At 47.5% G+C, this 26,787-nt stretch overlaps 10 protein-coding genes across 10 annotated transcripts; 6 read left to right on the top strand and 4 right to left on the bottom strand.

Moving 5' to 3' along the window:
- Positions 1–128: 128 nt before the first annotated feature.
- On the top strand, positions 129–4,631 carry EDB82DRAFT_469146 (heme peroxidase-domain-containing protein; the record flags this gene model as incomplete). The annotated part of the gene is made up of 6 exons (XM_025725558.1): positions 129–281; positions 329–445; positions 498–1,531; positions 1,577–2,055; positions 2,104–3,518; positions 3,567–4,631. 6 exons carry the CDS (start codon positions 129–131, stop codon positions 4,629–4,631), a joined length of 4,263 nt encoding a protein of 1,420 aa, XP_025594144.1.
- A 387-nt stretch (positions 4,632–5,018) lies between these two features.
- On the top strand, positions 5,019–7,173 carry EDB82DRAFT_562933 (galactose mutarotase-like domain-containing protein). The gene has a single exon (XM_025725557.2). The coding sequence runs from the start codon at positions 5,171–5,173 to the stop codon at positions 7,157–7,159; it is 1,989 nt and encodes a 662-aa protein (XP_025594143.1). The 5' UTR covers positions 5,019–5,170; the 3' UTR covers positions 7,160–7,173.
- Positions 7,174–7,907: 734 nt separating this feature from the next.
- Positions 7,908–9,416, bottom strand: EDB82DRAFT_353779 (uncharacterized protein). Its single transcript, XM_065607536.1, has 2 exons — positions 8,630–9,416; positions 7,908–8,577 (listed from the first exon to the last, which is right to left on the bottom strand). The coding sequence occupies exons 1-2, from the start codon at positions 9,337–9,339 to the stop codon at positions 7,986–7,988; spliced, it is 1,302 nt and encodes a 433-aa protein (XP_065463572.1). The 5' UTR covers positions 9,340–9,416; the 3' UTR covers positions 7,908–7,985.
- Positions 9,417–10,389: 973 nt separating this feature from the next.
- EDB82DRAFT_542134 (uncharacterized protein) lies at positions 10,390–11,026 on the top strand (the record flags this gene model as incomplete). Its single annotated transcript, XM_025725553.2, has 2 exons — positions 10,390–10,461; positions 10,514–11,026. The coding sequence occupies 2 exons, from the start codon at positions 10,390–10,392 to the stop codon at positions 10,985–10,987; spliced, it is 546 nt and encodes a 181-aa protein (XP_025594141.1). The 3' UTR covers positions 10,988–11,026.
- Positions 11,027–12,784: 1,758 nt separating this feature from the next.
- On the top strand, positions 12,785–16,222 carry EDB82DRAFT_517950 (uncharacterized protein; the record flags this gene model as incomplete). Its single annotated transcript, XM_025725552.2, has 1 exon — positions 12,785–16,222. A coding segment is annotated over exon 1 (3,226 nt), but the record flags the coding sequence as incomplete, so codon positions are not given.
- A 523-nt stretch (positions 16,223–16,745) lies between these two features.
- Positions 16,746–17,702, bottom strand: EDB82DRAFT_562924 (uncharacterized protein; the record flags this gene model as incomplete). The annotated part of the gene is made up of 1 exon (XM_025725551.1): positions 16,746–17,702. One exon carries the CDS (start codon positions 17,700–17,702, stop codon positions 16,746–16,748), a length of 957 nt encoding a protein of 318 aa, XP_025594139.1.
- A 1,011-nt stretch (positions 17,703–18,713) lies between these two features.
- On the top strand, positions 18,714–19,703 carry EDB82DRAFT_562923 (uncharacterized protein; the record flags this gene model as incomplete). Its single annotated transcript, XM_025725550.2, has 2 exons — positions 18,714–18,815; positions 19,389–19,703. 2 exons carry the CDS (start codon positions 18,714–18,716, stop codon positions 19,701–19,703), a joined length of 417 nt encoding a protein of 138 aa, XP_025594138.2.
- A 545-nt stretch (positions 19,704–20,248) lies between these two features.
- EDB82DRAFT_548751 (extracellular metalloprotease) lies at positions 20,249–21,213 on the bottom strand (the record flags this gene model as incomplete). The annotated part of the gene is made up of 3 exons (XM_025725549.1): positions 20,249–20,384; positions 20,441–20,913; positions 20,989–21,213. 3 exons carry the CDS (start codon positions 21,211–21,213, stop codon positions 20,249–20,251), a joined length of 834 nt encoding a protein of 277 aa, XP_025594137.1.
- A 632-nt stretch (positions 21,214–21,845) lies between these two features.
- On the top strand, positions 21,846–24,068 carry EDB82DRAFT_481392 (uncharacterized protein; the record flags this gene model as incomplete). Its single annotated transcript, XM_025725548.1, has 3 exons — positions 21,846–22,201; positions 22,340–22,758; positions 22,831–24,068. 3 exons carry the CDS (start codon positions 21,846–21,848, stop codon positions 24,066–24,068), a joined length of 2,013 nt encoding a protein of 670 aa, XP_025594136.1.
- A 339-nt stretch (positions 24,069–24,407) lies between these two features.
- On the bottom strand, positions 24,408–26,323 carry EDB82DRAFT_580607 (major facilitator superfamily domain-containing protein; the record flags this gene model as incomplete). The annotated part of the gene is made up of 6 exons (XM_025725547.2): positions 24,408–24,878; positions 24,928–25,039; positions 25,092–25,285; positions 25,336–25,883; positions 25,931–26,039; positions 26,093–26,323. 6 exons carry the CDS (start codon positions 26,321–26,323, stop codon positions 24,558–24,560), a joined length of 1,515 nt encoding a protein of 504 aa, XP_025594135.1. The 3' UTR covers positions 24,408–24,557.
- Positions 26,324–26,787: the final 464 nt, after the last annotated feature.

Here is a 26,787-nt window from a genome sequence, read left to right as displayed (position 1 = left end):
GAGCTTTAATTCTGCATGTGCTAGAAATTCTTTTGACATCTCTTACATCACTTCAATCTTATATCATTACTTATGCAGGCATAAGAAACATCATCTACCTTGTCTCTACTATCTGAGGACTCATCACCATGTCTGAGCAGTCGCTCATCGGTAGCCACACCAACGGCTCTGCCAATGGCCGTACATCCGGGTCTGAGTGGGACGCAAAAATCCAGAAGCTCAACGGCGAACTGAAACAAGCCAAATATCTTGCTGGCTTCCATGGAGATGCCCTCATCGGAGTATGTCGTCTTGATATCGCTACTACACTGAAGCTGACAGGTGACAGGATATAACCCGACCTGGAGTAAGGTGGTGGAGCGACCTTCGTCGTATCCTCACCTTTCAGCACCTTCCTGCCATCAAAAATGTTTTGGTTCACTATATCAGAACTAGAACTCTTGATGTAAGTCGCACTAAACTGGACAACGCCATTCGTCGATGCTAATATCTTGGAGAAAACCAATTTGGCAGGATTGGTTGGATCACTCTCCAACGACAGTCTTAACCGTGCCAAGTTCATCGAGGGAGAAGTCAAGGCCAAGTATGAACGCATGCTTCATCCACCAATCACATACCTTGGAGACGCCTTCAAGTATCGTACTGCGGATGGCAAGTTCAACAGTGCCATGCATCCTCAGCTTGGTCAAGCCGGCGCACCATACGCCAAAACAGTCCCAAGCAAAACTCATCCATTGGGCGCGCTGCCCGACCCTGCTGATCTCTTCGATCGCCTCATGGCTCGAGAAGACCCTGGACCAGATGGCAAGGGTCGACCATCTACCTCTGGTTTGTCGTCCATGCTGATTTACCACGCCACTATTATCATTCACGACATCTTCAGAACGAATGATAACGATAAGAACATCTCTGACTCGTCTTCTTATCTTGACCTTTCCCCTCTTTACGGTTTCACTGAGGAGATGCAGCGCAAGATCCGTGATGACAAGTACAAGCTTGGTCTTCTCAAACCCGACACCTTTGCTGAAGATAGACTTTTGCGACAACCTCCTGGCGTTTGTATCTACCTTGTTATGTACAATCGTTACCACAATTACGTGGCCACTCAGCTGCGCCGCATCAATGAGAACGGTCGCTTCTCTGTGCCCAGCAAATACCAACTCTCCCCTCTGTCATCTGCTGCCAAAGAATTTGTCAAGGACGCCGACAAAGCCTTGACCGATGATATCTGGGATTATAATAAGGAGTGGAAGCGTCGTCGATCCGCTGGAATTGACGATGACGATGACGAGGACGAAGAGTTTGATGAACTCGCAGACAGATTGCGCCAGAAAACCCTTGCTGGTATCGAGAGGGGTCTTCGCAAGGAGAGTGAGCGACAGAAAGCGCTGTGTCTCGAGGTCACAGGGAAGGAGCATGATGATGGCAAAAGGAAGAAATTTGACCCTGAGGGTGTTCTTGAGCAATTCCTCAAGGCTCACGAGGCGGCTTGGGACAAGCTCGATGAAGACCTTTTCCAGACCGCGCGATTGTGAGTAATTTCCCATTGTTGATAAACGTATGCTAACATCATTAGAATCACGTGTGGTATGTACATACAAGTGAGTATTCACGATTACCTTCGTGGTCTTATGGGGTTCATGAACTTCGACACCAACTTCACTCTTGACCCTCGAGTGGAAATGAAGAACCACAAGAACGTTTCTCGCGGATTAGGTAACCAAGTTACGGTTGAATTCAATCTCCTCTACCGTTTTCATTGTGCTATCTCCATGAAAGATGAGAGTTATGCCGAATCTTTCATGGCTGAGCTTTTTGAGAAGGATGCGCAGTGGGACCCGAAATCCATGGGCCTACCACAATTCATGCAGGAGATGGGCAAGATGAAAGCCAAGGAAGGTCTCAAGAAGCCGCTCGAGCCATGGGAGCAGGAGTTTGGTCTTCGAAACGAAGGAAATCCCCGATTCAAGCCCTTCAAGAGGAACAAGTACACTGGCTTGTTCGATGATGAGGCTATGGTCAACGAATTGACTAGTGCTATGGATGATCCAATTGGTGAGTACCCCACTGTTTTACATAAACACGATACTGACTCGTTCGCAGCTAATTTCGGTCCTCTCAATGTGCCTCGTTGTCTAAGAGCCGTCGAGATTCTCGGCATCATGCAGGCTCGCAAATGGGAGATCGGTACATTGAATGACTTCAGAGACTTTTTTGGCATGAAGAGACATGATTCATTCGAGAGTATAACACCCAACGAGCAGGTGCAGAATTCCCTGCGTGATCTATACGAACATCCCGACAAGGTGGAATTGTACCCCGGCATTTTCTGTGAGACCAACCAAGCGAACGGTCAATTGAACGCCGACCCTGGTCCTTCGGACTTGGACTCTGCTTTGTGGGCGGCCATCTTTTCTGATGCCATCACCCTCGTCCGATCCGATCGCTTCTACACAGTCGACTGGAACACCAACTCCTTGACCAACTGGGGCATGAAGGAGGTCACTCCAGACAACGATGTCTGTAAGAGTTCCATGTTCCATCGCCTCATTCAGCGCGCGTTCCCGGAATGGTACCCCTACGATTCCATCCGCTTCTTTCACCCGTTCTATACCGGTGAGAAGCTTGCCGAGCTTGCCAAGGCACAAGGTTATGACAAGGAGTTCTGTGTCAAGACTACGCCTCTGAAGAAAGCCAAGAAGAACTCTCGTGGCGAGATGACCAAGTTCGACTTTGAGCTCACAAAGTCTAACCCTCAGCGACCAAGCAAGACTGTGTACTTGACTCACAACAATGACATCAAGCGCATTCTTGAGGACACCTCTGATATCTTGGTTCATCCTGCTCGCACTAGGATCTCTGATCTGCCACCGGAGATTCACGATGTTCTGAAGCCTGGCCAGAACAACGACCCCAAGGAGAATGGGGTATCTCTCGAAGCTGCGGCGAGGCACTCCACTGTTGATCACGAGCATATCCAGTCCTACCTGGTTGACATTGCTCGGAACATCATCAAGCGCGAAGTCGTCACCACCGACAAGGCCAAAGGCATTTACCAGCTTGACATTGTGCGAGATTTCGCAATTCCTGTTGTCACCCGCTTTGTTGCTGACTTCCTCGGATTCGGTCATCTTCTTCGTTCCGACACCAACTCCCACGCTCCTTACTCAGAGAATGAGATCTACCAGCACATCAACAACTGTCAGGTCTTCCTCTCGTACAACACTGATGAGACTAAGCTTCTCAAGCGCCGCAAAGCGTTCCGAGACTCGATGACTTTTCTTCTCGAGTTGGTTGAGGCAGGTAACATCCGCGAAGCCGGCAAGTGGCGTACCACACGTTGGGTACAGGGTTTCTTTGGCACTATAGCCTCTCTAGGCCAGGAAAAGCCAAACTTTATGACAGCCTTGGGATACAGGGTTGCTGGTGAAGTGCTGCAGAGGGAGGGCAACACCACCAAGGCTGCTACCATCCTTCTCTTGACTGGCTTGGATAGTGCATACAATGTGGTCCTTGCAGTAAGTTAATCCATTTTTGTCTGAAGATTATTTTCTAACGTATCATAGTTCACCTCGGTCATGGAATCATTCTTCCGGAACCTATACGATGAGAAGCCCGACAAGAAAGGCCAGAAGACCAAGGACGCTTGGCTTGAGATCCAGAGGCTAGCCTTCGAAGAAGATATAAAATCCAATAAGCGGATTCAGGCTCTTGTTCTCAAGGTTCAGAGATGGAGTGTTCGCCTGCCTATTGTTCGCAAAGCATCTGAAGGCACTACCATCCAAGCCTACAATAGGCACACCGAGGCGTCCGAGCCTATAAAGATTGCTAAGGGCACAGTTGTCGTTTGTGACATCCATGAGGCCGAGCGGCGGAACTGGAGCGAGTCTGCCGATGAGAGACATGAGTTGAACTACTGTTCTAGTTTCGCCGAGGCCTTCAGCGAATACCACCCGAAACACGTCGCCGCAACTAGTCTTGTTACAATGGTCAAGGTTCTTGCACAGCTCAAGAACCTTCGTCGTGGACATGACACTCAAGGTGTTTCCAAGACGGTCTCGATTGATGCATCCAGTGTTGGCTATGCCAACTACATGGCACCCATGCGACTCAAGGAGATCGAGCTCAAGGTTAAGGAAGCACATGAGAAGAAGGAGCTCACCGCGGAGCAACTCGAAGCAATCTTCCCATCCCAGATCAGGAAGCCTGCCACTGCTACGTATCTGACTACCGAGTGGGATGAGATGGTTCCTTTCCCAACCACTTGGAAGTTACGCTTCGATGGCTACGGTGTCTCAGACTACAGCAAGAACAACTACGAAGTCCTCAAGGTGTTCAAGATTCCCGATGACATTCAGCCATTCTATCAGCCCAACGGTCCATCTCACATTGGCGGATCTTTTGCGACACCGACCTGTGTCTGTCATGAGTCGTGGAAGAAGGAGAACAAGGGCAAGGGCCATGAACATGGGGAGGCTGGCGCTCATGAGATTCTTTCGGCTTGCGGCACTCACATGCACCTATGCCTGCTACATCAGGATGCAAGATTGGTTAAGCAGTTGTCTCTTCCCCTTTGTTGTGATTTTAGGCTTCAGGATACAAAAATAAATGATTTAAAAAATCTGATCTAATTAGCATAAGCTGACCCAACGTCTCTCGTCTCTTGTCTCTCGTGTTTGTAGTTTATAGCGCACATTTTCCATCATACTATGAGGTCAGCAGGGTCCATTGACTTTCATCTTTGGTTCTTTTACATGATACTGCCGTTTTTACAGTTTCGTTCCGATCAAGCATGTGTTCTTAGTCTTGACATCATTGGGTTTTACGCTGGTACACTCAGTTTGATCTGCAAATGAAGCTTCTGCAATTAATCCTGAAAATGCACCAATAATATGTTTTGCCGCCGATCTGTCCCTGTTAAATCTGCACCTTCTGGAATTGGTCCATGAAGACCCTTGTCTTCCCCGCGTTGAACTCCCAATTCTGTAGTGTGACTTGACCGGCTAAATGGCCACAACCCAAAGAGTGGTGTAAATCACCATACGGAATATTGCTAAGCGAAAGGCTCGGTGTAGTTGCAGCCGAGTGTTGCTGGGATTGTTTAAATGTCGGGTTGGACTCGCTCCTCAGATAGATATTTTCTTGATCAGGAAATACTCATTCAATCACTATGTTTGGGTGCAGCCTCAAGAAATTGAGCTTGGCCGCTGGGCTAATTGCCCATGCATTGGCCGACTTGAACACCTCAGAGAATACCACTCATATCTCCCTCTCCAATGACCGATTCGCTGTCGTTCTAGCCAAGTCTAGTGGCCATATCATCGACGCAACACTTGATGGACAGGACCTACTTGGTCCTCTTAGTGGAAACTCGGGCAAAGGGCCCTACCTTGACTGTTCTTGTACTCCATCCGGGTTCTGGACACCAGGAAGCACTGCACAGCTTCGTGTCATCAAGGGCACTGATTCGAGTGGAACGAAGTATGGAGGAATTGTCATGAGTGACACATTCAAGCCCACTAATCAGACACTTTCCCAATACTTCTTCCTTCGTGGCGAGGAGACGGGCCTGCATGCTTTCACTCGTCTCACCTACTTCAATGCATCTACACCATTCCTCCGCGACTTGGGTGAACTTCGCACGCTTTTCAGACCAAACACAAAGCTCTGGACCCACTTCTCGACGAGCGAAGGCAACTATGGACCTCTCCCTGATGCGGCAGGTGCCCTTACGGTACAAGATGCGACTTGGTATGTCGGCGACAAAACCAGCGACCCGTACGTGGAGCAGTACTCGGACTATTGGACCAAGTACAGTCTTTCAGAAAGCTGGCGAAACCACGATGTCCACGGAGAGTTCAGCGATGGGTCCACCAGCAACGATGGAAGTACGTTTGGTGCATGGTTGGTCCACAACACCCGCGAGACATACTACGGCGGTCCCCTGCACTCGGACCTTGTTGTAGATGGTATCGTATACAACTACATGGTATCAGGACATCATGGAGCACCACAACCTAACATCACCCATGGTTTCGATCGAACATGGGGTCCTCAATTCTACTACTTCAACAAAGGCAGTAAGGACACAACGTTGGCGGAATTGAGAGCCGATGCTGCCAAGTACGCTAATCCTGAATGGAATGCGAAATTTTATGACAGTATCGCTCATCACGTGCCCAACTTTGCTCCTTCTGCTAAGAGGACTAAGTACAGCGGCAAAGTCAATCTTCCTAAGAACGCAAAGAGACCGCTCATCGTTTTGTCCGAGAATAAGCAGGACTTTCAGCTCAATGTTTTCAACACGCAATCACTTCAATACTGGGCTGAAATTGACAAGTCTGGAGCATACAGCATCCCCCAGGTTGTTGAAGGAACTTACAGAGTCACCATCTATGCCGATGGGGTCTTTGGCTGGTACATCAAAGATGATATCCGTGTATCCAAATCCCACAACAAGGGCACATTCACATGGCGCGAAGAGAACGCCGGTAAAGAACTTTGGCGTATCGGAACCCCCGACAAATCATCAGGGGAATATCTTCATGGCTATGCACCTGATACTTCCAAACCGCTTGCACCAGAGCAGTATCGAATTTACTGGGGCAAGTACGACTTCGAGAAGGACTTTCCAAAGGGAGTGAACTTTCACATTGGCAAGGATGACGAAGCAAAAGATCTCAACTACGTACACTGGTCGTTCTTTGCCGCCAAGGGTAATCATCTTCGCTCCGAGAACTACTATGACAACGTCAATAATTGGACCGTTACATTCGACCTCAGCAAGAATCAGCTGAAAAACGTCAAAACAGCTACTTTTACCGTTCAGATTGCGGGAACCAGAGCAGGCAATGGAAATGCCAAGTGGACACCCGTCAACGATAGATTCAACAGCAACTTGCCATGGACCGTAAATGTCAACGGAGGATACGAAGACACGTGGGTGATACCTTATTGGCGAAGCGGAAGCTGCGCTGTTCGTAGCGCTGTTGCGTGTCAGAACATTGAGCACAAGTTTCAGTTCCCCACGTCCAAGTTGAAGCAGGGCAAGAATGAGTTTGTGCTGAGTTTACCTTTCAATGCTACGAGTATCGAGACGGCTTTGTTGCCTGATACGCTGTATGTCCAGTATGATGCACTTAGATTAGAGGTTAAGTGATAAGGGCTAGCAACACGAATTATTATTCCTTCATACTGCTCACGACAATTATTTAAGTAGAGCTTCACTCTGCCCAAAAGTCTCTGATGTGCTGCAGATGAGACAATAGAGATTGTGACAAGACTGCAAGTCATCAAAGAGGATGATAGCAAAATAGAGGCATTATTCGCTTCCCTCTAATGCACTACTGTAATCTAAATGCGTTGTATGTGAGCTTTCAAGAAGGAATATGCTCATTTTAAAATCGTCTGGTAACAGTCTAGATAAGTATATGATAGACTGGTGACTTTATAACCTGCCATCGATCAACATCGACGCTTCCCAAGACCCTATATTCATCATGTCCGCCCCAGACTCATGCTCCCTGGAACTGTACCGGGAATGATAATCTTAGATCCGTTTGCAGCTTTGCCGGGCAGGAGGGGGGTCGTTACAGGGACAGCCAAGCCCAGTTACATGGAGATACAACCGCCAACATTTGTTGTTATTTCGAGAGTAAACTAATGTCTCCTGTGCCGTCGATCCACTCGAAAGGTTCATTTATTTCAAGACATCATTTCCGGGGACGAAGACATATCATGGCATCAGGTAGCAAAGCATATGACGAAAGTGCCACGAAACTGGTTATCATATGTATAACACTTCTCTCACCGATGAGACGCTTCGTCTAATTATCCGAAGGCAATAGCCAGGGTTTAACCATGTCATTATAACGGTCAAGTTCGTAAACGCTTGTCTGTAATAAATAAATGGTTATACTGGATAACTAGTGGATAATGTATATAGAGAGTTACTAGCAAGCAACAAATCGAATCATCGTACTGGTTCAAGTGTCAAATCCCCATCCAACCTGATCAGTCGCAATAGCGGCAAGGCGCATCACACTCCTCGCACCATTGGCGGCATTGAAACGGCCTCCCTGGAAAGCGGCAGAGGCAGCACTCATAGCGGCCCTGGGATCGACGTGGGTGTTAACTGGGTTTGGTTCCCGAGCCAACACTTCGTTTAGAAAAGCATCTCCTGCAAGCCCTTGGTAACGATCCAAGCACAGCTGCTTAATCGCAGGTCCATACATATCCAACCACTGTCTCTCGCTGACAGTAGTGAATTTTCTCCGACCTTCGGCCTCACGTTTAGCAAATGCCCAGTCGACTTTGACTACTTCGTAGCGCTTGGTCGCGAAGAACAGAACGGGCCATGCAAAGATCCAAAGGAAGGTAAGGTAGAATATCCAGCAGATCCAGCGTGTCAGTCGCCAGTTGTTCAGATGGCTGGTCGAGTAGATATCGACCGCTCTGTCGGCTACGGGAAATTCGACAGTGATGTTGCCTCGATAGTTGGTGGATCTAATGAAACCGGAAATGTTGTCTCGGAGGGTTTCCTCATTCATACCACTGACAGTACGAGTCAGGCGGAATCTATTTAATGTTAGATGAGATTTCCAAGTTCATGTCGAGCTAGTAAGCTTACATTTTGGTTCCGGTGGCTTTGGCGCAGTATCGATGGCACCATTCCTTCAAGCTAGGCTTATCTTGACCAACCTCGATATCGCCTCTGCTCCCCTTCTGCCTCTTCTTAAGAACAGTTCCGCGGTAGGTTTTCTGACCGGGTTCTGCAGTCTCAAGCTTGGTGGAGGCATAATTGCCAGGAACGAAGTTGGGCCAAAGATAGTTCTGCATGTTGATCATGATTCTGAAATCTGTAACTTCCTGCCGTTTGCTCTTGCCATCGTTATCGCGTTTCGTCTCTTGATGAGTTCCAATGATATGAATATACGGCGTAGGTGGATATTTTGCCATCATGGTCACCCACTCTTCCAAAAACTGAGGATTGGCGTCGGAACGCGCATCTTGGACGTCGACAACTTCATTACCAATGGTGGTACGCTTTTTACCGATACGTTTCGAGGTATAAGAAAAGTGACCTTCGGGGGTGGTGACGCCCGTGTGAAATTCACCCTCAAAGTTTAACACTGCAGCTTCAGTGAAGTGCGCAGGTGTATTCATGTGAGTATCCTCAGTAATGGCATCGTCGTATGAGGGAAGAAGCGGGTCTTCAGTGTCAGGGATATCTTCATCGATGGGATCGACGTAGGACGGCTCGCCCACTGTTGTGTGCAGAGACAACGCGTCCGGATCATCCTGGTAGGGACGAGGTGACGGTGAAGGAGGCTTGCCCATCTTTACTCAAATGCGATCAAGGTTGATGCGATGCGATGCGATCGGATCACAACGCGATATTTGAGTCTTTGTTCAGGTTTAGGCAACAAAAGCCCTTGGCGAAAGATTGAAGAATAAGCCCCAGTCCTAATTGAGTAATCGCCGAGTTATGTCTCCAGGGGTTGGACGGCTTGAGCCAATAAGACACTTTAGTTTGAGACACGCACTAGGCTGTGTTCATCTTTCATTATCGATAACCGATAGCCTCGCTATCTTATCTTATCTAGACGTATATCTTATCTTGGCGCGAGAATCTTATGATCTGCTGTGGGTTACTACAGGGTTGTTGTTGTATTTAATTGCTAATAGCTCCAGCTGCTTAGACAGAAAGCCCTCTTCATCAAGATGACATATAGAGTAGTCTGCATCTACTTCTTGACAGAAGAATGAATTTTGGAGGCTCACTGTTTGGTATTTTTCCTTTGCGTGGGCAACATTCTCGAGCGAACAATTCTCCCATCCAAAGGAAATATGAAGCCGGAGGTAGCAGCATCACTTTGTAACCAAACAACATTCAAATATAAGACAAGTTAGGATATCATCAGTTGATAAGAATAGTGGATTCGAATATATTGACAAGGAAGATACTCCCTTTACAACGCTTGATCACATACTTCTATGTAGAATCTGGCGATCCTCATCAAGGCCAAGCCTTCAGCCTCGACATGTCTCGATTAAGCCTTGGAAATGGATTCTTCAATGATGTAATGTGGACCGTTCCCCGTAAACCCCATAGATATGGTTGGTTATTCCACAACCTTCCGATGATGATCGTCAACATAGTTCGAACGGCACTTACAAAATGGACGTTGCACTTATATGAACTGACTCATGATTGGAACATCGTGTTAAAAAGATCAAGCTTGGGCCAGGCGGGCTGAGGTATAAGAATACCCTTTGAGCCGTCGAAAACAACAATCCATCCTCATCAACACATCTTCTCTTCAACCTCTAAAGCAATCGACAGACTCTTAAGTCCCAAGACTTCAATCAAGCGCCATCTTTGTCAAAATGACTTTCACTCTTCGATCCGTTCTTTTCGTAGCCGTCATGGCTCTGAGTGCAGCTCCTGCATCCGCCTTGGTAAGTTCCCTAACACCCCCCCTCCTAGAAAGTTGTTACTAACGAATATAAGACCATCAAGCCCTCGTTTGAAAAGATCGCTAGAGGTCGTGATCCATCGAAGAACCTTGGGCTTCATAAGAGAGATTACTCCATCAACATCCAAGATGGCTCTGCCAGCGCTGCGTGCCCCACCGGCAACTGCTGCTCCCCTATCTGCAAGATGGACGTCAAGTTTGACGAATGCCCTGGCGGTGTAAAGGAATACGCCAAGACTTGCAAAGAAAACTTTGATGACACCCCGGCTTTCGAAAGGAAGAGCTTCAGCTACAATTGTGATGGATGGTCTATCTTCTGGGAGGACGGTGCTGTGGATGGAGGCCGCTTCATTACTGTTGAGCAGGGAGATACTGGAAACTTTTACCAGTTCTTTGTTGAAGGGTGTAAAGAGACAGATCCGACGTGGGATCCTTTCCAGTGTTCCTCTCTTGGAGGAGGCTGCACGGCCTCTGCATCTGGGCTTGGAACGGGCCCGAAGGGGGAGTAGAGTTAGGAATGTGCATGTTGTATAATACATATATGTTTTTTTTTTTTTTGTTTTTTTTAAACAATCCTCAATGGCACGTATTGTCATACCAATTAGAGGACTCAGCCCCCCAATGAAGATCGTTTCGTTGTATCCCTCCTGGTAAAGCCTGGAACTAGATGTTGGACGTGAAGGGTATCCCCGTGATGATACACGTGATTAAATTATACACGCCTGCACACGTCTTTGCTCTCAGCAGTCCTTCAATTTACGTCTTCAATTAATTCATTCAATCAGTACTCTCACATTTCAATCCTGGAGATTGCCTTTATCAAGTTTCGGTTAGCATTGACCTGACAATCTAGACTCGGGACTCTACGCCCATTTGAAGCAACAATGGTCAGTTTTCAGCCTAATGACATCAGCATAGTCTGACAAGCCACAATTATCCAAAACAGTTTAGCTTAGCTAGTGAGCAGGCTGTCAGGCTCACTGGAGCAAAGGCTACAAGCTTTGACGCACCCAGCGGTAGACGATGGTTTGTAACTCACGGCATCTAACTGCAATGGGGTATCACGCAAAGTCGCACAGCCAGTCTCGAATTTCTCCAAACCTCCGTTATGAATCGGCGTTGTGTCGTATTCGAATGATGATTTGTCGCGGGGAATGTGGCTGCATGGGGGTTGAAACAGGAAGTGCGCCCAGCTGAGCAGGGCGCTTGAAATGCCCACGTGATCTCTTTATCTCTACTTTTCATTTAGTCTCTCCGAGAACAACCATAATATGCCAGACCTGCGTCAAACTCGAAGTACGGTAATGCTCAACGGCTCTAAGTAGGGTTAGAAATCATCGCTGGTGCTATACATGCTTACTCGGGGAAATAAACCGCCAAGTTACAGCATTTACAGCATTTACAGCTATCATGACTTGGCTACCTCTGGATAATCATCGACATCTGCTTTGTGGCTTTTGCTTCGCCAGTTCAATTGTCAACTAATGGTTTCAGAACCTCAAAGGTAGGCAGACTAAAATGCCCCCTTGCTGCGACTTGTTCTGTCGTCATTTTGACACGATGGGCAAATCAAAATGTGCCGTGTAGCTTAGGATGTCAGTGGCTGTGGCTATGCATCACGAGCCGCCTTGGGCGTTCTTCAGTGTAGGTACAAGAAATACTCAACGCTGGAATCATAAGAGACGAAATTAGTGGGCCAGCTTATACTACCTAGACCATAATTCTTAGACTACTTATTTTTGTACCCTGAAGCCTAGGATGTGAACTTTTCTGCTAGCCACTAGGCGTTGTCTTAGGCGGCTTCCCCAAGACGCAGGCGAACAGACACCATTTTCTTGTTCCCCTGACTTTCTTTTGTAAACCAGACAGTTAATAATTTCCTTCTCTGCCCCCTCATTATTTCTTCAAAGCTACACTTCTTTGTATAAGAAAAAATGGCGACAATTTCGGGCTATAAACAATTGGAGCCAGGGTTATCACAGATTCGTTTGCTCCACCTACTACCCCTGCGAACCAGACATCACCAATCATCAGCACCATGGTATCAATGTGTCAGTCTCGAATGCACCTTCGAGACAGTACATCTAGCAAGTGCTCCGCCTTTTGAAGCCCTATCATACACATGGGGTGAGGAAGCTGCCTCGGTTCGCATTCTTTTGAACGGAAAGGTATTTCTCGTACGACCTAATCTAGCTCACGCCTTGGCTGCCCTGCGTGTCTCAGAGCCTCGCGTGCTCTGGGTTGACGCGCTATGCATAAACCAACAAGATACCACAGAGAGGAATCATCAAGTCGGAATGATGGGCGGCATCTTTCGTCAAGCAGAGCGAGTATTGGTCTGGCTTGGACGACCTAGCTCTGGCTGGGACTCACAAGTTGCAGGCGCCCTCAAAATGGCAGAGAGACTTGGTGACAATCCTCCAACCTCAAAACTTCCACCGACACCACCTCAACCCAACCCCCATCACGAATTGGAATTTTCCCAATGGATCGATCTCTTCCCGGAACACATCGAAGATCGCAATGACAAGGAGGTGCATGCAAAAGGTCCTTCCAAGTCGCTTATATCACATTGGGAAGCATGCTTTGATCTAGGATGTCACTGCTGGCACCGAGCGGCACAAAAACGTGAGAAAAAGGCACGCGAGTTGAGTCGAGCGAAGTGGCAAGAACGCCTAGATCGGCAGCGTCAACGATGGTGTCAAATGGGAATTGAGCATGCACTACACAAAAAGAGAGTGGAAAGACTTCCCAGTATGATCGAAGACACACAAAAAGACCTACCGTTCTTGGAGAAAATGGAAAAAGAACTACCCAGGCTCGAAGCTGAAGAGATCAAACAAGAAAAGCTACTCTACGACCTAAGGCTTTTGGAATCTCAGGAACTAGTATTACTAGATGCACCTCAGCAGCGACTATTACAAGACTTTCACGATAGTCAAATTCGAGCCTACCAAGAATTGAGCAATGAAAATCCTCAAAAGTCGCCAGACATGGATCCTGAATTTTGGAATCAAGCTCGTCCAATTGCCCATGTATCTGGCGGAGATGACCAAGCGCAAGGAGAGACAGAAAGGCTACTCTACGAAATATTAGCTGATCTGGGATATTTCCAACGATCGATCACTGATCTTCGTAAACGGGTTCAGGGAGAACCGGCATCGCCATTACTGAGAGAGAAGATTGGTCATATTGAGAAGATGCAACAACTGGATATAGATCAGCGCCGCGGCCTTGGCAAGTTACAAGAACGGCTGCAAACATGGCAGCGACCAACAGACAAACAGTACGGAGAAGGCCTGAAACTACTGGAATCACAGGTCGAGGAGTTTGACCGACGAGTCGAATCTTGGGCAACTCTTCAAAAGGTTGAGATGGAAAATTTTGGGGACCTTCCCAAGTTCATCTATGAGAAATGTGAATCATTACAGAGCTTCATAGAACGACAATGTCAAAACCTCGAGACGATGAGATTGAGCCAGGGGTTACTCAGCTCTGGTGTGGACGCGTTCCTGACGGATGAGGAACTTCGCATCTCAGAAAAGCTCAAAAGTATCAAACAGGAAATTCTCAATCAACACTTCGTCCTGCGAAATACGGAGCTGAGGAGATGGGGATTCGAGTTGGTTCTTCAGCAATGTGACAAATGGCGCTCACAACGTGACAAATGGCGCTCAAACATGTACGAGATAAAAAGGCACCGCAACAAGAACAGGATCCGAGAAGAATCCATCAACGCTCAGCTTGAATGGGTCCAACTATGGAAGGATATGGTAGCATGGCAATCTAAGGAGTGGCATGATCTTGTCTTCACTCAGACTGATTCACCTCTCGGGTTGCCTGATATCGATCTGCTCAGCCTAGAAGGAATTTGTCGCCTACCATACTGGAGACGCCTTTGGATAGTTCAAGAGGTGCTCTTGGCGAAAGAGTTGGTTTTGTGTTTTGGAGACAACACGAAGACTACTACATCTTGGGATCTATTCACCAAGACCCGAGAATCCTTGGAGCGGATCCCTAGCTCCTGGCAATTTAGTCCAGCTGTCGATGCATCTCTAAAGGAGATCAAAAAGGCTTTCCCGCTCCAGTTGGACAAACTACGAAACGAAAACGGACAATCCTGGTCATTACACAATCTTGTGGATATCACCGGGAACTCTTTATGCCATGATCCTAGAGACAAGGTATACGGTCTTCTTGGGATTACCAGCGGTTTTCAGTTTGGAGATTTCGACGTCAAATACCAGGATGCGGTGGAGGATGTTTACCGGAATGCGATTCTATGGTATCATTCGAAGCATGGCGAGGACGTAAAATCTCCCAATCTTGTGAGGTTTAGCCAGCTTTTGCAGAGGTCGCTCAAAAGCCATCAAGATACGCAAAGCTCGCATACTTCTACGCCAAGCTCGAATGCCTCTACACAAACCTCGAAGGCCACCGCTACTCCACTGTCTCTGAAGAGGAATCTACTATCTGGATACACGGACAAGTTTTGCATGAAGGGAATGTCCGGTGTCCCTCTTCTTCCCATCGACAAATTGATCGGGGATCAAGCCTTGATGCAATCACGACGTCGGGACTGGATCAGTACTCTGGTTGAGTATTTTGACGACTCTGGATTTCGGGGGCCAAAGGCAGCCATAGAAGAGGAACTGTTGTATCTTGACTCCGTCAGTACGACTTTGTCCATGCCGACTTCTTCTTCAGCACACGCAGTTGTAGAGGAAGAGGAATACATGACCGACGAACCTAGCCCGGAGATATACCCCTCCCGCGATAGATCAGGGCAAGGGCAAGAACCGCTTTTCTTCCTTACTGTCGACGGCGAAGTCGGTATTTCGTCAACTTGCATTAGAGAAGGTGACCTCCTATGCAGAGTTCCGGGCTCAGATCTAGGTGTAATCCTTCGCCGAGGAAAGGGTCAGTACAACTTGGCCAGCAAAGCGATCGTGTCGTCCATCACGAAAACAGCAATGACCAAAGGAGAGAGCTCCCGGACTGTGCATTTGACGCTTGATATCACATCAATCCTGTCCCTTACAACACCTCTGGATATCGTAAACAAGTACGGAAACCGAGAACCTCTGTGTATTCAAGAATCTTCATTTGGGTGGTATGAGTTCATCGCTTCGGGGGTTGATGTGACTTCCAGTCCTCCACGTCCAAAGCCAAAGATCCAAACAGCAGATGATCTGTCAGAGGCCGAGCAAGAACCAGAACCAGAACCCACTATCGCCACAAAGTTCAAGGTGAGGACAAGGGTCTTCTCCTCTGAACAGAGTTGGGTGACCGACGGTATATCGAGACTCATGTCGGTAGCGCCCATGGTCAGCCTGGATATCAATGAGGCATACCCGGCATTGCACTACCCTGACCTCCCCACAGTCTCGTTAACTGTCTACTCTAGCCCGCGAGTCAATGGCCTCACTATGATGAAAGGCACACAAGAAGAGCCTCGCAGCTCCAAACTACCCACGTTCAAACCGACAAGATCCTCTTGGCGTTTCAGACTTAAGCTCAAGCATGTACCATGGAAAGAACCGACTGTTCAGTCGAGTCCAGTTTCGCAGGGAGGAGAGGTACGCCAGGCGATATCTAGGTGGTGGAGTCGCATTGTAGATTAAGGTTGGCACTGTTCAAGGCATTACACATTTCAGGAGAAGGCGCAAATTTTAGTATATTCCTAGCTAGCGGTGATATTTATTAATAGATACCTTGACTTTGGAACATCTCGAAGTCTATAGTGAGAGACCGGGCTTACTCCATGTGAAAACGACTACAGGTCATCCGTATCGCATCAGACTCCTTGACGGCACAGTCATTCAGCGGTCTTGAGGCGGTGGTATGCTACTTTTAATGCAAATCAAATAATAAAATCAACTGCATAGCTCGAATGATAGTCTTCTAGAATCTTGATAGGAACTCTCAATTCTAAATACATTCTGTATATGGGATCAAAACAGAAGCAGAGTTAGAAATGCAAATATTGGGTGATATCTATATAATCCCTGATACTAAGAGGTTCAAGTACATACGACCATACCTATCAGAGAACTCGGGATCCCGTCCGCTCTCCCATAGATAAGCTGGTAAGGGGCGGATTAGTAGTTGGGTCGGTGACGACCAGCGAATCCCCGCTGTTGTATGTTTTTTGCACCATCTCAAGCCTCTATCTCTTTTGGTACCGTAATTAAACGGAGTGGGTCTATTTGTTCGTTGTTCTTTCTGTCTGTCAGCATGCAGCTCTACCCTGACCCAAGATCTAGTCTATGGACCAAATATTCTTGCTGGGTTAAACACAAACACCTTCACCCACTCCTCTTTCGTAAGCCACTCACTCAACAAACGAAGTTCTTTGCCAGTGTCAACTTCAAGTGGAGGTGCTGGAGTGAGTCCTTTGGCAGTGGCATTGACGTGAGGCCAATCACTGCCCCAAACAACGCCAGAAGGCGCAGCCTCGAGAAAGGATTTGATAACAGGCTCCATAAGAGATATATCCTCTGATCGGCGGTGCAAAGCTCCTGTTTTGACATGAAGTCTGCCAGCTTTCATAAGGCTGAGAAAGTCGTTGAACTCAGTGGTGTTGTAATCATCGGGAGTTGCCGAACCATTGTGGTCTGCGATGATAGCTATGTTTTTCAGCTTGGGGTGGTTCAAAATGGAATCTGTCATTTTTGACCATGTTTTGAGTGGCAGTTGAGATGAGATACTCCATCCGTATCTCTCCAAAGGACAGTAGGTAGCCACGTCAACAAAGTTCTTGCGAACCCACTCAAGATCATCGCCAGATCCACCATACGAGCCATGGATCCTCACAGATCGTACTCCGGCCTCATTTAAAAGGTCCCATTCAGAGTCCGTTTTGTTCCTTAAACTGAGGTCCTCGGGATCCCAGGAGATGGTGCCGCGTATTTGTTTCTCAGGGTATTCTCTGTGACCATTGGTCAAGGTTTCCAAAAGCCCACTATAGCCATCTTCAATCGTTGCTTGCACGATCATGGCATTGTCGGATGGTGATTTCTCAATCAGATCGTGCAGTGGAGCGGCTTGCGGAGTATAGGCGCGTGAGCTCTTGAATGGATGGCGCTCCGGGTCAAAACAGTGCGTGTGGGTATTCCATGATGAAGGTGGTAGATTGGGCATGGGTAACATATCCTGTGTCGGATGTGCCACCGCAACATTTCCATATGTTGCTACGACGCACAGAAAGCTTAGGAAGTTCATCGTTTAAGGGGTCCGAGGCTGCAAGTTCAAGCGCTAGCTGAGATTCCAAAAACAACACATCTGCTGAAACTTAAATATTTAACTTATTGACGAGACTAAGATCTGCAGTTGGAATCGTGGGGCTCTCTGGAGTAGTTCAATTTTATCTGTTAATGCCCTCATGCCGATCCGGTAAATGTCCGAAATTTCGGACTATCTCCGAAGAGACTAAATGAACAGCAGCGAAGCAAAGCACCAAGATCAAGTAACGATTAAATCTGAAAGTAGACAGAAATTACCTTTGGCCACCTCACTTTCTAGCTATCCGCTTTGGTCTTTTCTCGCAATAATCCAGAGAGACTTCGCCTAATGTCCTTCGAAAACGCGTCGTGTTCGGTATCCAACTCTGTGTTGTATGTAAAAGTCTCGATCATGAGCCGATCAATTTATCCTCACCACCAGATTTCACATGCAGCTGTTCTGTAGCAGTCAAACACTCCATGCCAAGCATGCCTTGTTGAATTGTTAAGATGTAAACCAAGCAATTTAAAAGACCACATAATCATCCTCAATGCAAATTGATGAGCCTATTTCACAAAGTTGAACATGATATTCAGTCACGGCTTCAAGGGTAGAATGGGCCTTTGCTATCAAGAAAAAATGTGTAGTAAGTGAGAGCGCCAGACATCACCTTCTGAAGGGTCCAGTAAGACATGAAATATCAGTAGTCTAGTATCCTGTCAAGGCCCATCGCGATCCATGGCTACATCTAGGGTTACGACATAGATTCCTAGTGCCCTGTGTAGTTAATTGACCGCTAGATTGCTAACAAGGCTGCCATTTTGCTAGTGCTGACTATCGATCTTGTCCAAGACAATGGACGACAACCTGAGCTCTTTGCATCTGACATGCTGCAATGTTGATTGGCTGGCTTATGCCACGACTCAGATAACAAAACTCAACTCCATTCCGAAACCTTGCCAAGATACTCAATATGATTTTACAGGTGAACGCGGGCTTTGAGACATCACTATGCAGTGGCAGCTGGATAAGCCAGGAACGTCAGTGATCGTCAATGATCTACCAAAGCTGAAAGCTGAATTGGATCCGGACGATCCCATAGGATGCGGTAAGGTTCACTAGTCTAAACTAGGTCTTAGTTACCTCAACAAACTATTGTTTATGGTTGCAGGGATTGAAAGCCGTGAGGTTTACGTGGGGACATATAGGCAATCTTATCCAATGTTGATCTATGCAGAATAGAAATATGACGTAGGCTTAGGTATTAAATTACATGTCCTTGTCATTGCAGAAGATGGTCCTTGCAGCTTGCTGTATCTCCGTATGAACTTCACTACATTAGGGTTAGGCCTCCGTAATATTCGTTTCAACTGGTTCCACGAAATATTAATGTCTAAGCCATAGCTGTACGATGACGAGTCAAGTTGATCTGGCATACATTCTGGCCTGAACTTTACATAAAATGGTATTAATCTTACTAGAAGTCCATCAGTATATATATCTGTGACTTGTCCTCCTATTTTCTACCATACTCATCCGCCTAAGTCATTACTACCACCTACACTCCTCTATCACTTTGCAATATTGAGAAGTACAGAAAAATACATTTGAATCAACTGTCAAGGTATGTTGTCTCTTCTGCAGCATCAATTAAAATGTACAGTCCATTCTGACTATCTCTATTAGATGCCTTCTGCACAAGGATTTATCAAGAGTGTTGCCGGCGGCAACAAGTTCGCGTCTGTATTTATCATCGACGATATTCAGTACCACTTCCAGGGCCAATTCAACCCTGCCGTACAGGATTTTCAAAGCAATGACGCCACCCTGGAGTACGACAGCCCCGACCAATTAACTACCTATCGAGATCTTGAAGGCAAGGTTGGCACACAGGATGTTAGTATCAACTTATCCAACGGCGCTAGAATCAGGGGCAATCTCGACATGCCTCTTAGTCCAGCAAGCCGAGTCAGTGGATCTGGTATCTGGACACAAAACTGAGTTTTGGACTTCAGAAGTGGAAACTGCAGATCACGGCTTTGTACTATACTGCTGACCAGTCCGTAACACCATAGCAAGAATATCTTGCTTGTAAACCATAGATGTTTTTATATGGTTCTACTGATGCATCTGTCAATGTATGGAGGAAATGTTAGTAGTGTGTACAATTTAAAGTAGTTTCACTTGTATGGAAAATAACACCTGCGATAGCTCTACGTTTGTATAACTCATATTAGGAAGCCCAGGCGCCAGAACATGGAACATTCACTTTAATCCTTTAAATGCTCAGTCTTGGAGCAACAGAGATTCGATGATCAGACAAACATGTCAGGATTACCTGACTGTGATAACATGGCCAGCAAGAAAGACATAAGGATCGGAACTGTGGCCTGTACATAGGGCATGGTTGTAATCTATTTTCTTGGTTTTCAAAAAATTATACAGCTTTTTGAGAGCGTTGCCCATTCAAAGATCATTGGGCTGAATAGTAATTACATGGAACCGGAGCACATATCTAGATATATAGGTTCAAGGTTCCCGGGCAATCATTTACCAGCACGGTACCTCCGCCAGCTGTTGTTCATGCGAACAGCCTGGCCAGGGGTAAACTCAGTGTAACACGAATCAAAGCTGTAGTCCATGAAATTGTGTATGGGGTCAACACCAGGACGGTCTGGACAACTGAGCAAAAACATGTTAGTCATCAACAAGGCAGTACTAAATTTAGGACAACTTACGTGTTACGGCCGATAGGACAGCCCCAGGACGCGATAGCTTCGGCGGGGGTGTCATCAACAAAGTCACCATCTCCCTTGCAACCACCCTGAAAGGTATGCCAGAGGCCGAGCCAGTGGCCAATCTCGTGAACGCTGGTCCATCCTATGTTGTAGTTGGCCAGAGAACCTCCAGGAAGACTACCACTGGCAATTATAACGCCATCGAAGATGAACTCTGCAGAGCCCACTGTGATGTTATCCATTGGAGGGGCAGCTATCCCCAATAATCCGCCCTCCATGGGGACATAATAGAGGTTAATATCTGCATAGGTACCCTTACGTAGCGCCCCCTTCATGTCCATTAGTGTCTCAAACTCTTCCAGACCCGCCCAGCTTTCGTTGACAACCCAGTCGTTGCTCAAAACGGTAAAGGCAAAACCATACTTGGGGTAGGTTTCATTGAGGAGACGCATCTGCTCGTTGACGACAGAAGCCTGTAGTACCGGTCAGCAATTATCTTATCACCAAGTCGAATGGAAGGAACTTGCATTAATGTAGCCGCCCTCTACAGTCTCGTTGTAAGCAATAATGTGATTGTAGATATTGATGTTCACTACGGAGCTGTCACCAAGGCCCATAATCGAGGCAGAAGTTGCCTCTTGGGCAGCGAGCTCCTTGGATGCCTGGATCTGCTGCCAATTTGGGGGAGAGACACCACAGCGGCTGTTTGGAAGGCTTTTGGCAACACTACCAGTTGCAGCCAGGACACAAGCTAGAGAGGTATCGAGGCGCATTCTGCGGAAGGAGTTGAGAGAACAATTGTTTGATGAGCTTATATCAATTGTTCTAATATGGGGAACCACCGAAATATATATACATGATGAACGCTGTTTATCGTGACCTCGTATTTTACTTCTCCCCGTTCTTGACTAGTCGGTAATCGGTTACCATTCCCATTGAGTTGGCAGCGAACTTTCCCAATCTGGCATCTAAGATCACGATCTGCAAGGTCCGCAAGATCGGCCCGCGAAGCCAAGAGTATTTCCCCCAACCATAGGTAGGACGCTGGGGTGGCAGGTCTATATACACGTGTATTTGTCCTCCGATGGACATAACTTTAATACGCGACATCCAATGGCTGACGCTAATACGAAGCTTCCAATGACATACCCAGTTGTAATCAGAGCCTAACCAGTTGAAGAAGTTGCATCTGCCCCACAAAATATCTTGGCTGCATTATGTATTGTTTGAAGACGCCAATAAGGAAAGCCTCCAGGTCAGCGTATCGTATCGTATTAGTGGAAGGTCGTATGAGCGGAAGGGTATCAATCATGTAATATAAAGTCCTATATTTTGCACCCTAAAGAAAGGGAACATACCAGCTTCACCCTTTGTTTTGTTTGGCCACCGGCTCTTTGTCTCGACAATGAAGACTCTTAATATCCACCACGGTGTGGCGCTTCTGGCCACTACTCTCTGTCCATTTACATTCGCATCCCCAGCGACTTCCAACCCCTGCCGCCGTGTAAGTGAGTTTTGGGCCGCCCAAATCAAGTCCGGCATCGAGACACCCAAGGTGGACGCCGCTCTGGCCTATCAATGCGTCACCTCTGTCCCTATTGCGCAGAAGCAAGCTCTGAAGTTCATCGACGAGCTTGTCCCCTACCTCGAGTTCCAGTCCGACCAAGCGTGGAAGAAGAATCCTCCAAAGTCCTACAATTACCCTGGCTATGACATGTGGGCTGAGCTATCCACAATTCGTTCTGGCATCGAGTCGGGCAAGTAAAAAACCGAGTATGACTGGCAGAACGACTTGTTTATGCGTGTGTTTGGCCCCGGCCATGACGGTCACATGTATATATACCCCGACTTGCTGGATGTGTTTCGATGGGAACGTCAAGTCGCCCTTGTGTCCATTAGCGAGGATGGACTAAAGCTGCCTGTTATCAAGGTCTACCAGGATGCCAGTTCTTCGCCCAAGGACGCGTCCGCAGTCACTCACATCAACGGCAAGGATGCCGTGACCTGTATCGAGGATTTTGTCAACAAGGTCGGAGAGAACCAGGACCGTGACGCCAATTACAATATGATGTTTTATTCTCGAGCGCAGGAGTCCGTCTTTAAGACGCTGGGACATTTCCACCGCGGTGGCCGCCTGCAGCAAGTCCAATCTCTAATGCTTCTACTCAAAGACAACGACACTAACACTATGGATCGTAGATTTGTATACCCAGGGGAGGCGACAACGCTGAACTTCCAGAACGGAACCAGGTTAGAAATGAAGAACAGCGCTCAGATAACTGGCAACTGGACCGGCGTCGTCGATTCCAAAACATTTTGTACGTCTTCCCCTCCTAGACTTTCTGCCAGGCAATGGCTTGGATTATGCATCCCACTAACTATGAACACAGTTGCCAAGCTCTGTCCCAACGCACTGTCCAATGGCAAGCAACCCGGCTCCAATGTAGCGAGTCACAAGAAGCCTGGGCCGACTGGTGATGACGCCAGACTGGTGTCGACTGCAGATGAGACCAGGCTCCCTGGCTACCCCAAGCCAGTGGCCATTACGAGTGACAAGAGTGCATCCGGCTACTTCCTGGAAGGGCCAGAATTCGAAAATGTCGCTGTCCTGGTGCTGACGGGCATGTCTATAGTAGCCGCGCCATCGCAAAAGACCGTGCAGGACTTTTACACTGCAGCCAAGCGTGCCGGCAAGACCAAGCTCGTCGTAGATGTTCAGGTCAACGAAGGTGGCTTCATCTCCTATGCCTATGACATGTTCCGTCAGCTCTTCCCAGACATTGTGCAGGACGTACAAGGCCGACACAGACTCTCCCCTGGGTTCACCGCAATTGCGAAGGGCGCGTCAGAGGTCTGTCGCAACTTCGACCCCGTCGCCACTGAGGAGGAGGATGACGAGGATAAGATGCTCCTATGCCAAAGTCCATTCTACTATGGCTATGACCTGGACAGTACGCTTCACAAGTTCAAAACACACGCCCAGAAGTACACATCTCATACCCTCAACGGCGACAAATTCACCAATCTAACAGTATGGGACTTGTCTGATATTACTGACACCAGTAGCCCCCATTATGGTTATGGATTCAACGTCACCGGCTACGGCAACCGCCTCAACTTTACGCGGCCCTTCAACGGGCCAGAAGATATAGTGCTGTTATTCGACGGCTACTGCTCGTCTTCGTGCACCATCTTCGCCCAATGCATGATTCATGACGCCGGCGTCAAGACCATCTCAATCGGCGGTCGTCCTCACGAGGGTCCTATGCAGGGCGTCGGTGGCGTCAAAGGCTCTCATGTTTACGGTCACGAAGATATCAAGCGGTACGCGGGGTATGTTAAGAATAAACTGGAGAGCAACAGCTCTGCCATTCTCAAGGAAATGGACAGGTACACCAACTACATTCCCAGTCGCACTCGGTATATGGCTGTTAACATGCTGGACTCCTACCTGCCGGAGGACAGGGGCAGTGGCCCGCCCTCACAGTTCGTTACTGAGCACTCCGAATGCCGCATGTTTTGGACACAGGAAATGGTGGATAGCCCTGCAGCCGTGTGGAAGGTGGCTGCAAAGGCGGCCTTTAATGGAGGCAAGTGCGCAGCTGGAGGCTTCAGTAAAAGGGCTTGAACAGAGAAGTATTTAGCTTGAAGATAGATAGGCAGGATTGGTCTTGGAATAGTGCTAGAGAGAAAAGAATCTGACCTATTAACTTGAACTACTTAAGCGTGAGAGTATATTTTAAAATTATATTTTCAACACCACTCTCTATATCCAGGCCTTCTCCGCTTCAGAGACCCTCTTCCATCATATATCGAACCATGGACATCAAGTTCCGCGATCCTGCCACTCCTACTTCCTCTTCTTAGGGTCATGGGATTATTGATTATACGCGTTTACGAAATGGGAAATATGTGACGAAATTAGCATACTGGTTTGTTCTGTTACAGTATTGAGGAATTACTATGAAGCTTGCATCTCTTTTTAGATCGTCAGCGAGCCGCCACGACTGCTGGTTGACCTATAATTCTTAAGCTATTGATCTTTTTATCTTAAAACTTAGGAGGCCAACCTTTCTGCTATCCGCCAGCCAGAACTTCGAACTTGAAGGAATTATATCTAATAGGTGTATCGGAAATGCTTATTTTCCTTATCCGTCATGGTAGACCAGACCTCTGGCGACATGTATGCATCTTCAACCTGCTTGGTACGATCATCCCGTCTCTTGTTTGCCCAGACATAATACATGAATAGCGCAAAGGTAGTGAGGGCACATCCTGCTTGAGTACCCATGACAGCTAGTTTGGCAGGTCGGAATTCGGGAGCGTCCTTTGATTGGAATGTCTGCGGTCCGATAATATTTCCTAGCGAAAAAGAACCGCTGACGATGGCAGCAGCGAAAGCTCTCTTGGTAGCACCTCCGAAGTTTGCAGCCGTCCACTATGAGTTGTCAGTAATTGGGCATCATACAGGGGTATGATTGACTTACATTGTAAAAGATAGTCAATGGGGCGACGACGGCATTGACCAGGTAGATACCAGCGAGACAGCCAGCCCTGTTCGAAGTAGGGAGAAATGACATAAGGGCACCACCAAGAATGCTAGCAGTTTGTTAGTAATAGCAAACGATCATGAAGAGAACATGGGACCTACGCAGGAATAATGCACATGATGATCCACGCCCAGCGATGAGACTGATGACGGATACCAAAGCCAACAGTCAACGTGAAGAAGATGCTGACAACACCCGAAGGCATGTTCATCAAAGCAGCTTTCTTGGGGGTGTAGCCAAGGTTACGGATGAGAGTAGCAGAGTAGGTGGTGACCACACCGGATGATACCGAAAGCTAGAAACACAGTTAGTTGTGAAGCGCATTGAGTGGATGCCAAGACATACCAGAACGACGGACAGAAGCATGAGATACAACTGAGGATCACACAGCGCCTCTACAATCTCTTTGGGACGGAATTTGCGGCTCTGGATGCCTGTCTGATTGACACTGACGTGCTTGAGCAGCGCAACCTTCTCACTGCTAGTCAGCCACTTGGCTTTCATCGGTGTATCAGGGAGGAAGATAAGCGTCGCCAAGCCAATGACGACAGTGATTAGGCCAAGGGTGATGAACATGATACGCCATCCTGCAAGCTGCCCACCGGGAGCGATGTGCTGGAAACCATAGGACACTAGTCCACCGACGATCTGACCCAGGCCGAGTCCAAGGTACCAGAACGAGAAACGAGGGGCCTGCTCGGACTTGGTGTACCATTGGCTACTGATCAACATCAGGGATGGACCAATTGTCGCCTCGAAGATTCCGAGGAAGATTCGAGACACAAGAAGGGTCTGGTAATTGTGTGCAGCGGCTCCACAGGCGGTAGCAATCCCCCAAGCGATAACGTTGGCTCCTAGCCATTTGCCAGCGGGGACCATTTGAAGAAAATAGACTAGGAATGTCAATTGTGATCGTCGTAAAGGAGCAAGGGTGACGAACTATTGGGGATCTCGAAACAAAGAAGACCGACGAATAGGAACGTTGCGATGTTGGAAAAGTCGTTCCCTTGAAGATTGAGATCTTGGTTAAGACCCATCACTGCGGAGTACTATGATGATCATTAGATAGAGTTCAATGGAGTGAAAATGTTTGCGCACTGACATTGAGAATGACCTTGTCGAGGAATTGCATTGTGTAGCAGCAAAACATGAGAGGTACAATGTGCCAATCAATCTTGCGTCTCATCTTGTCAATGTCGACATCGTGAGAAGCACCAGCGGCGTCTCGGTTCTGGTCGAGGAACTTCCAGGCTGCATCGACATTTCCAGGACCCTTTTCAGAAGAGAGTGTGACATGAGCCTCCTCTTTCGTGGGAGAATCCGGCTGAGACATGTTGAAAAGTGAGGCCAGCCGAGTAGTACAACAGAAAACAATGAAGAAAGGATTAAAATTTGACAGCGCGTAAACACAATATTAAGAGGATAAAAGAGGGAAAAGATTGTCGACTGGATGCAGTTGCAAATAATTAAAATGGAGCTACGTAGCAACAAGCCCGAGAGACGACAAGGTGAAGAAGTTGTCGCAATTAGACTGCAACATTCATCGGCTGCACAACCGATTGTGAAACCCATCCGGACCTCCCCGGTCGATCCTCTTCATCACTGCCGAAGATGTTATTGGAGCGATACGAAGCAAATAACAAGGGTCACAAGACAAAAGGTCCCTGCACATGCCATTGTTCTGTTGGTTACATACTCTGTATACCTTGTCTCAATCTGCAAGAGCAGGGGTTCAACTGCAGTCCAGACCAACAACAATGCAAGTCTAGAATCTACAGGCGAAAGTGATCCGGATTT

Source organism: Fusarium venenatum (assembly GCF_020744135.1).
Source record: "Fusarium venenatum strain MPI-CAGE-CH-0201 chromosome Unknown EDB82scaffold_4, whole genome shotgun sequence".
In the NCBI taxonomy this organism is placed as follows: domain Eukaryota; kingdom Fungi; phylum Ascomycota; class Sordariomycetes; order Hypocreales; family Nectriaceae; genus Fusarium; species Fusarium venenatum.
The sequence above is the reverse complement of the archived record's forward strand: the minus strand, read 5'-3'. Positions and strand labels throughout refer to the sequence as shown.

What these genes read in the sequence shown, in the direction of transcription:
- EDB82DRAFT_562933 (XM_025725557.2), top strand. Translation starts at nt 5,171, where the DNA reads ATGTTTGGGTGCAGCCTCAAGAAATTGAGCTTGGCCGCTGGGCTAATT.
- EDB82DRAFT_353779 (XM_065607536.1), bottom strand. Translation starts at nt 9,339, where the DNA reads ATGGGCAAGCCTCCTTCACCGTCACCTCGTCCCTACCAGGATGATCCG. An exon ending in AAAGCCACCGGAACCAAAAT is followed by an intron (nt 8,578 to 8,629) that starts GTAAGCTTACTA and finishes AACATTAAATAG; the next exon opens with ATTCCGCCTGACTCGTACTG.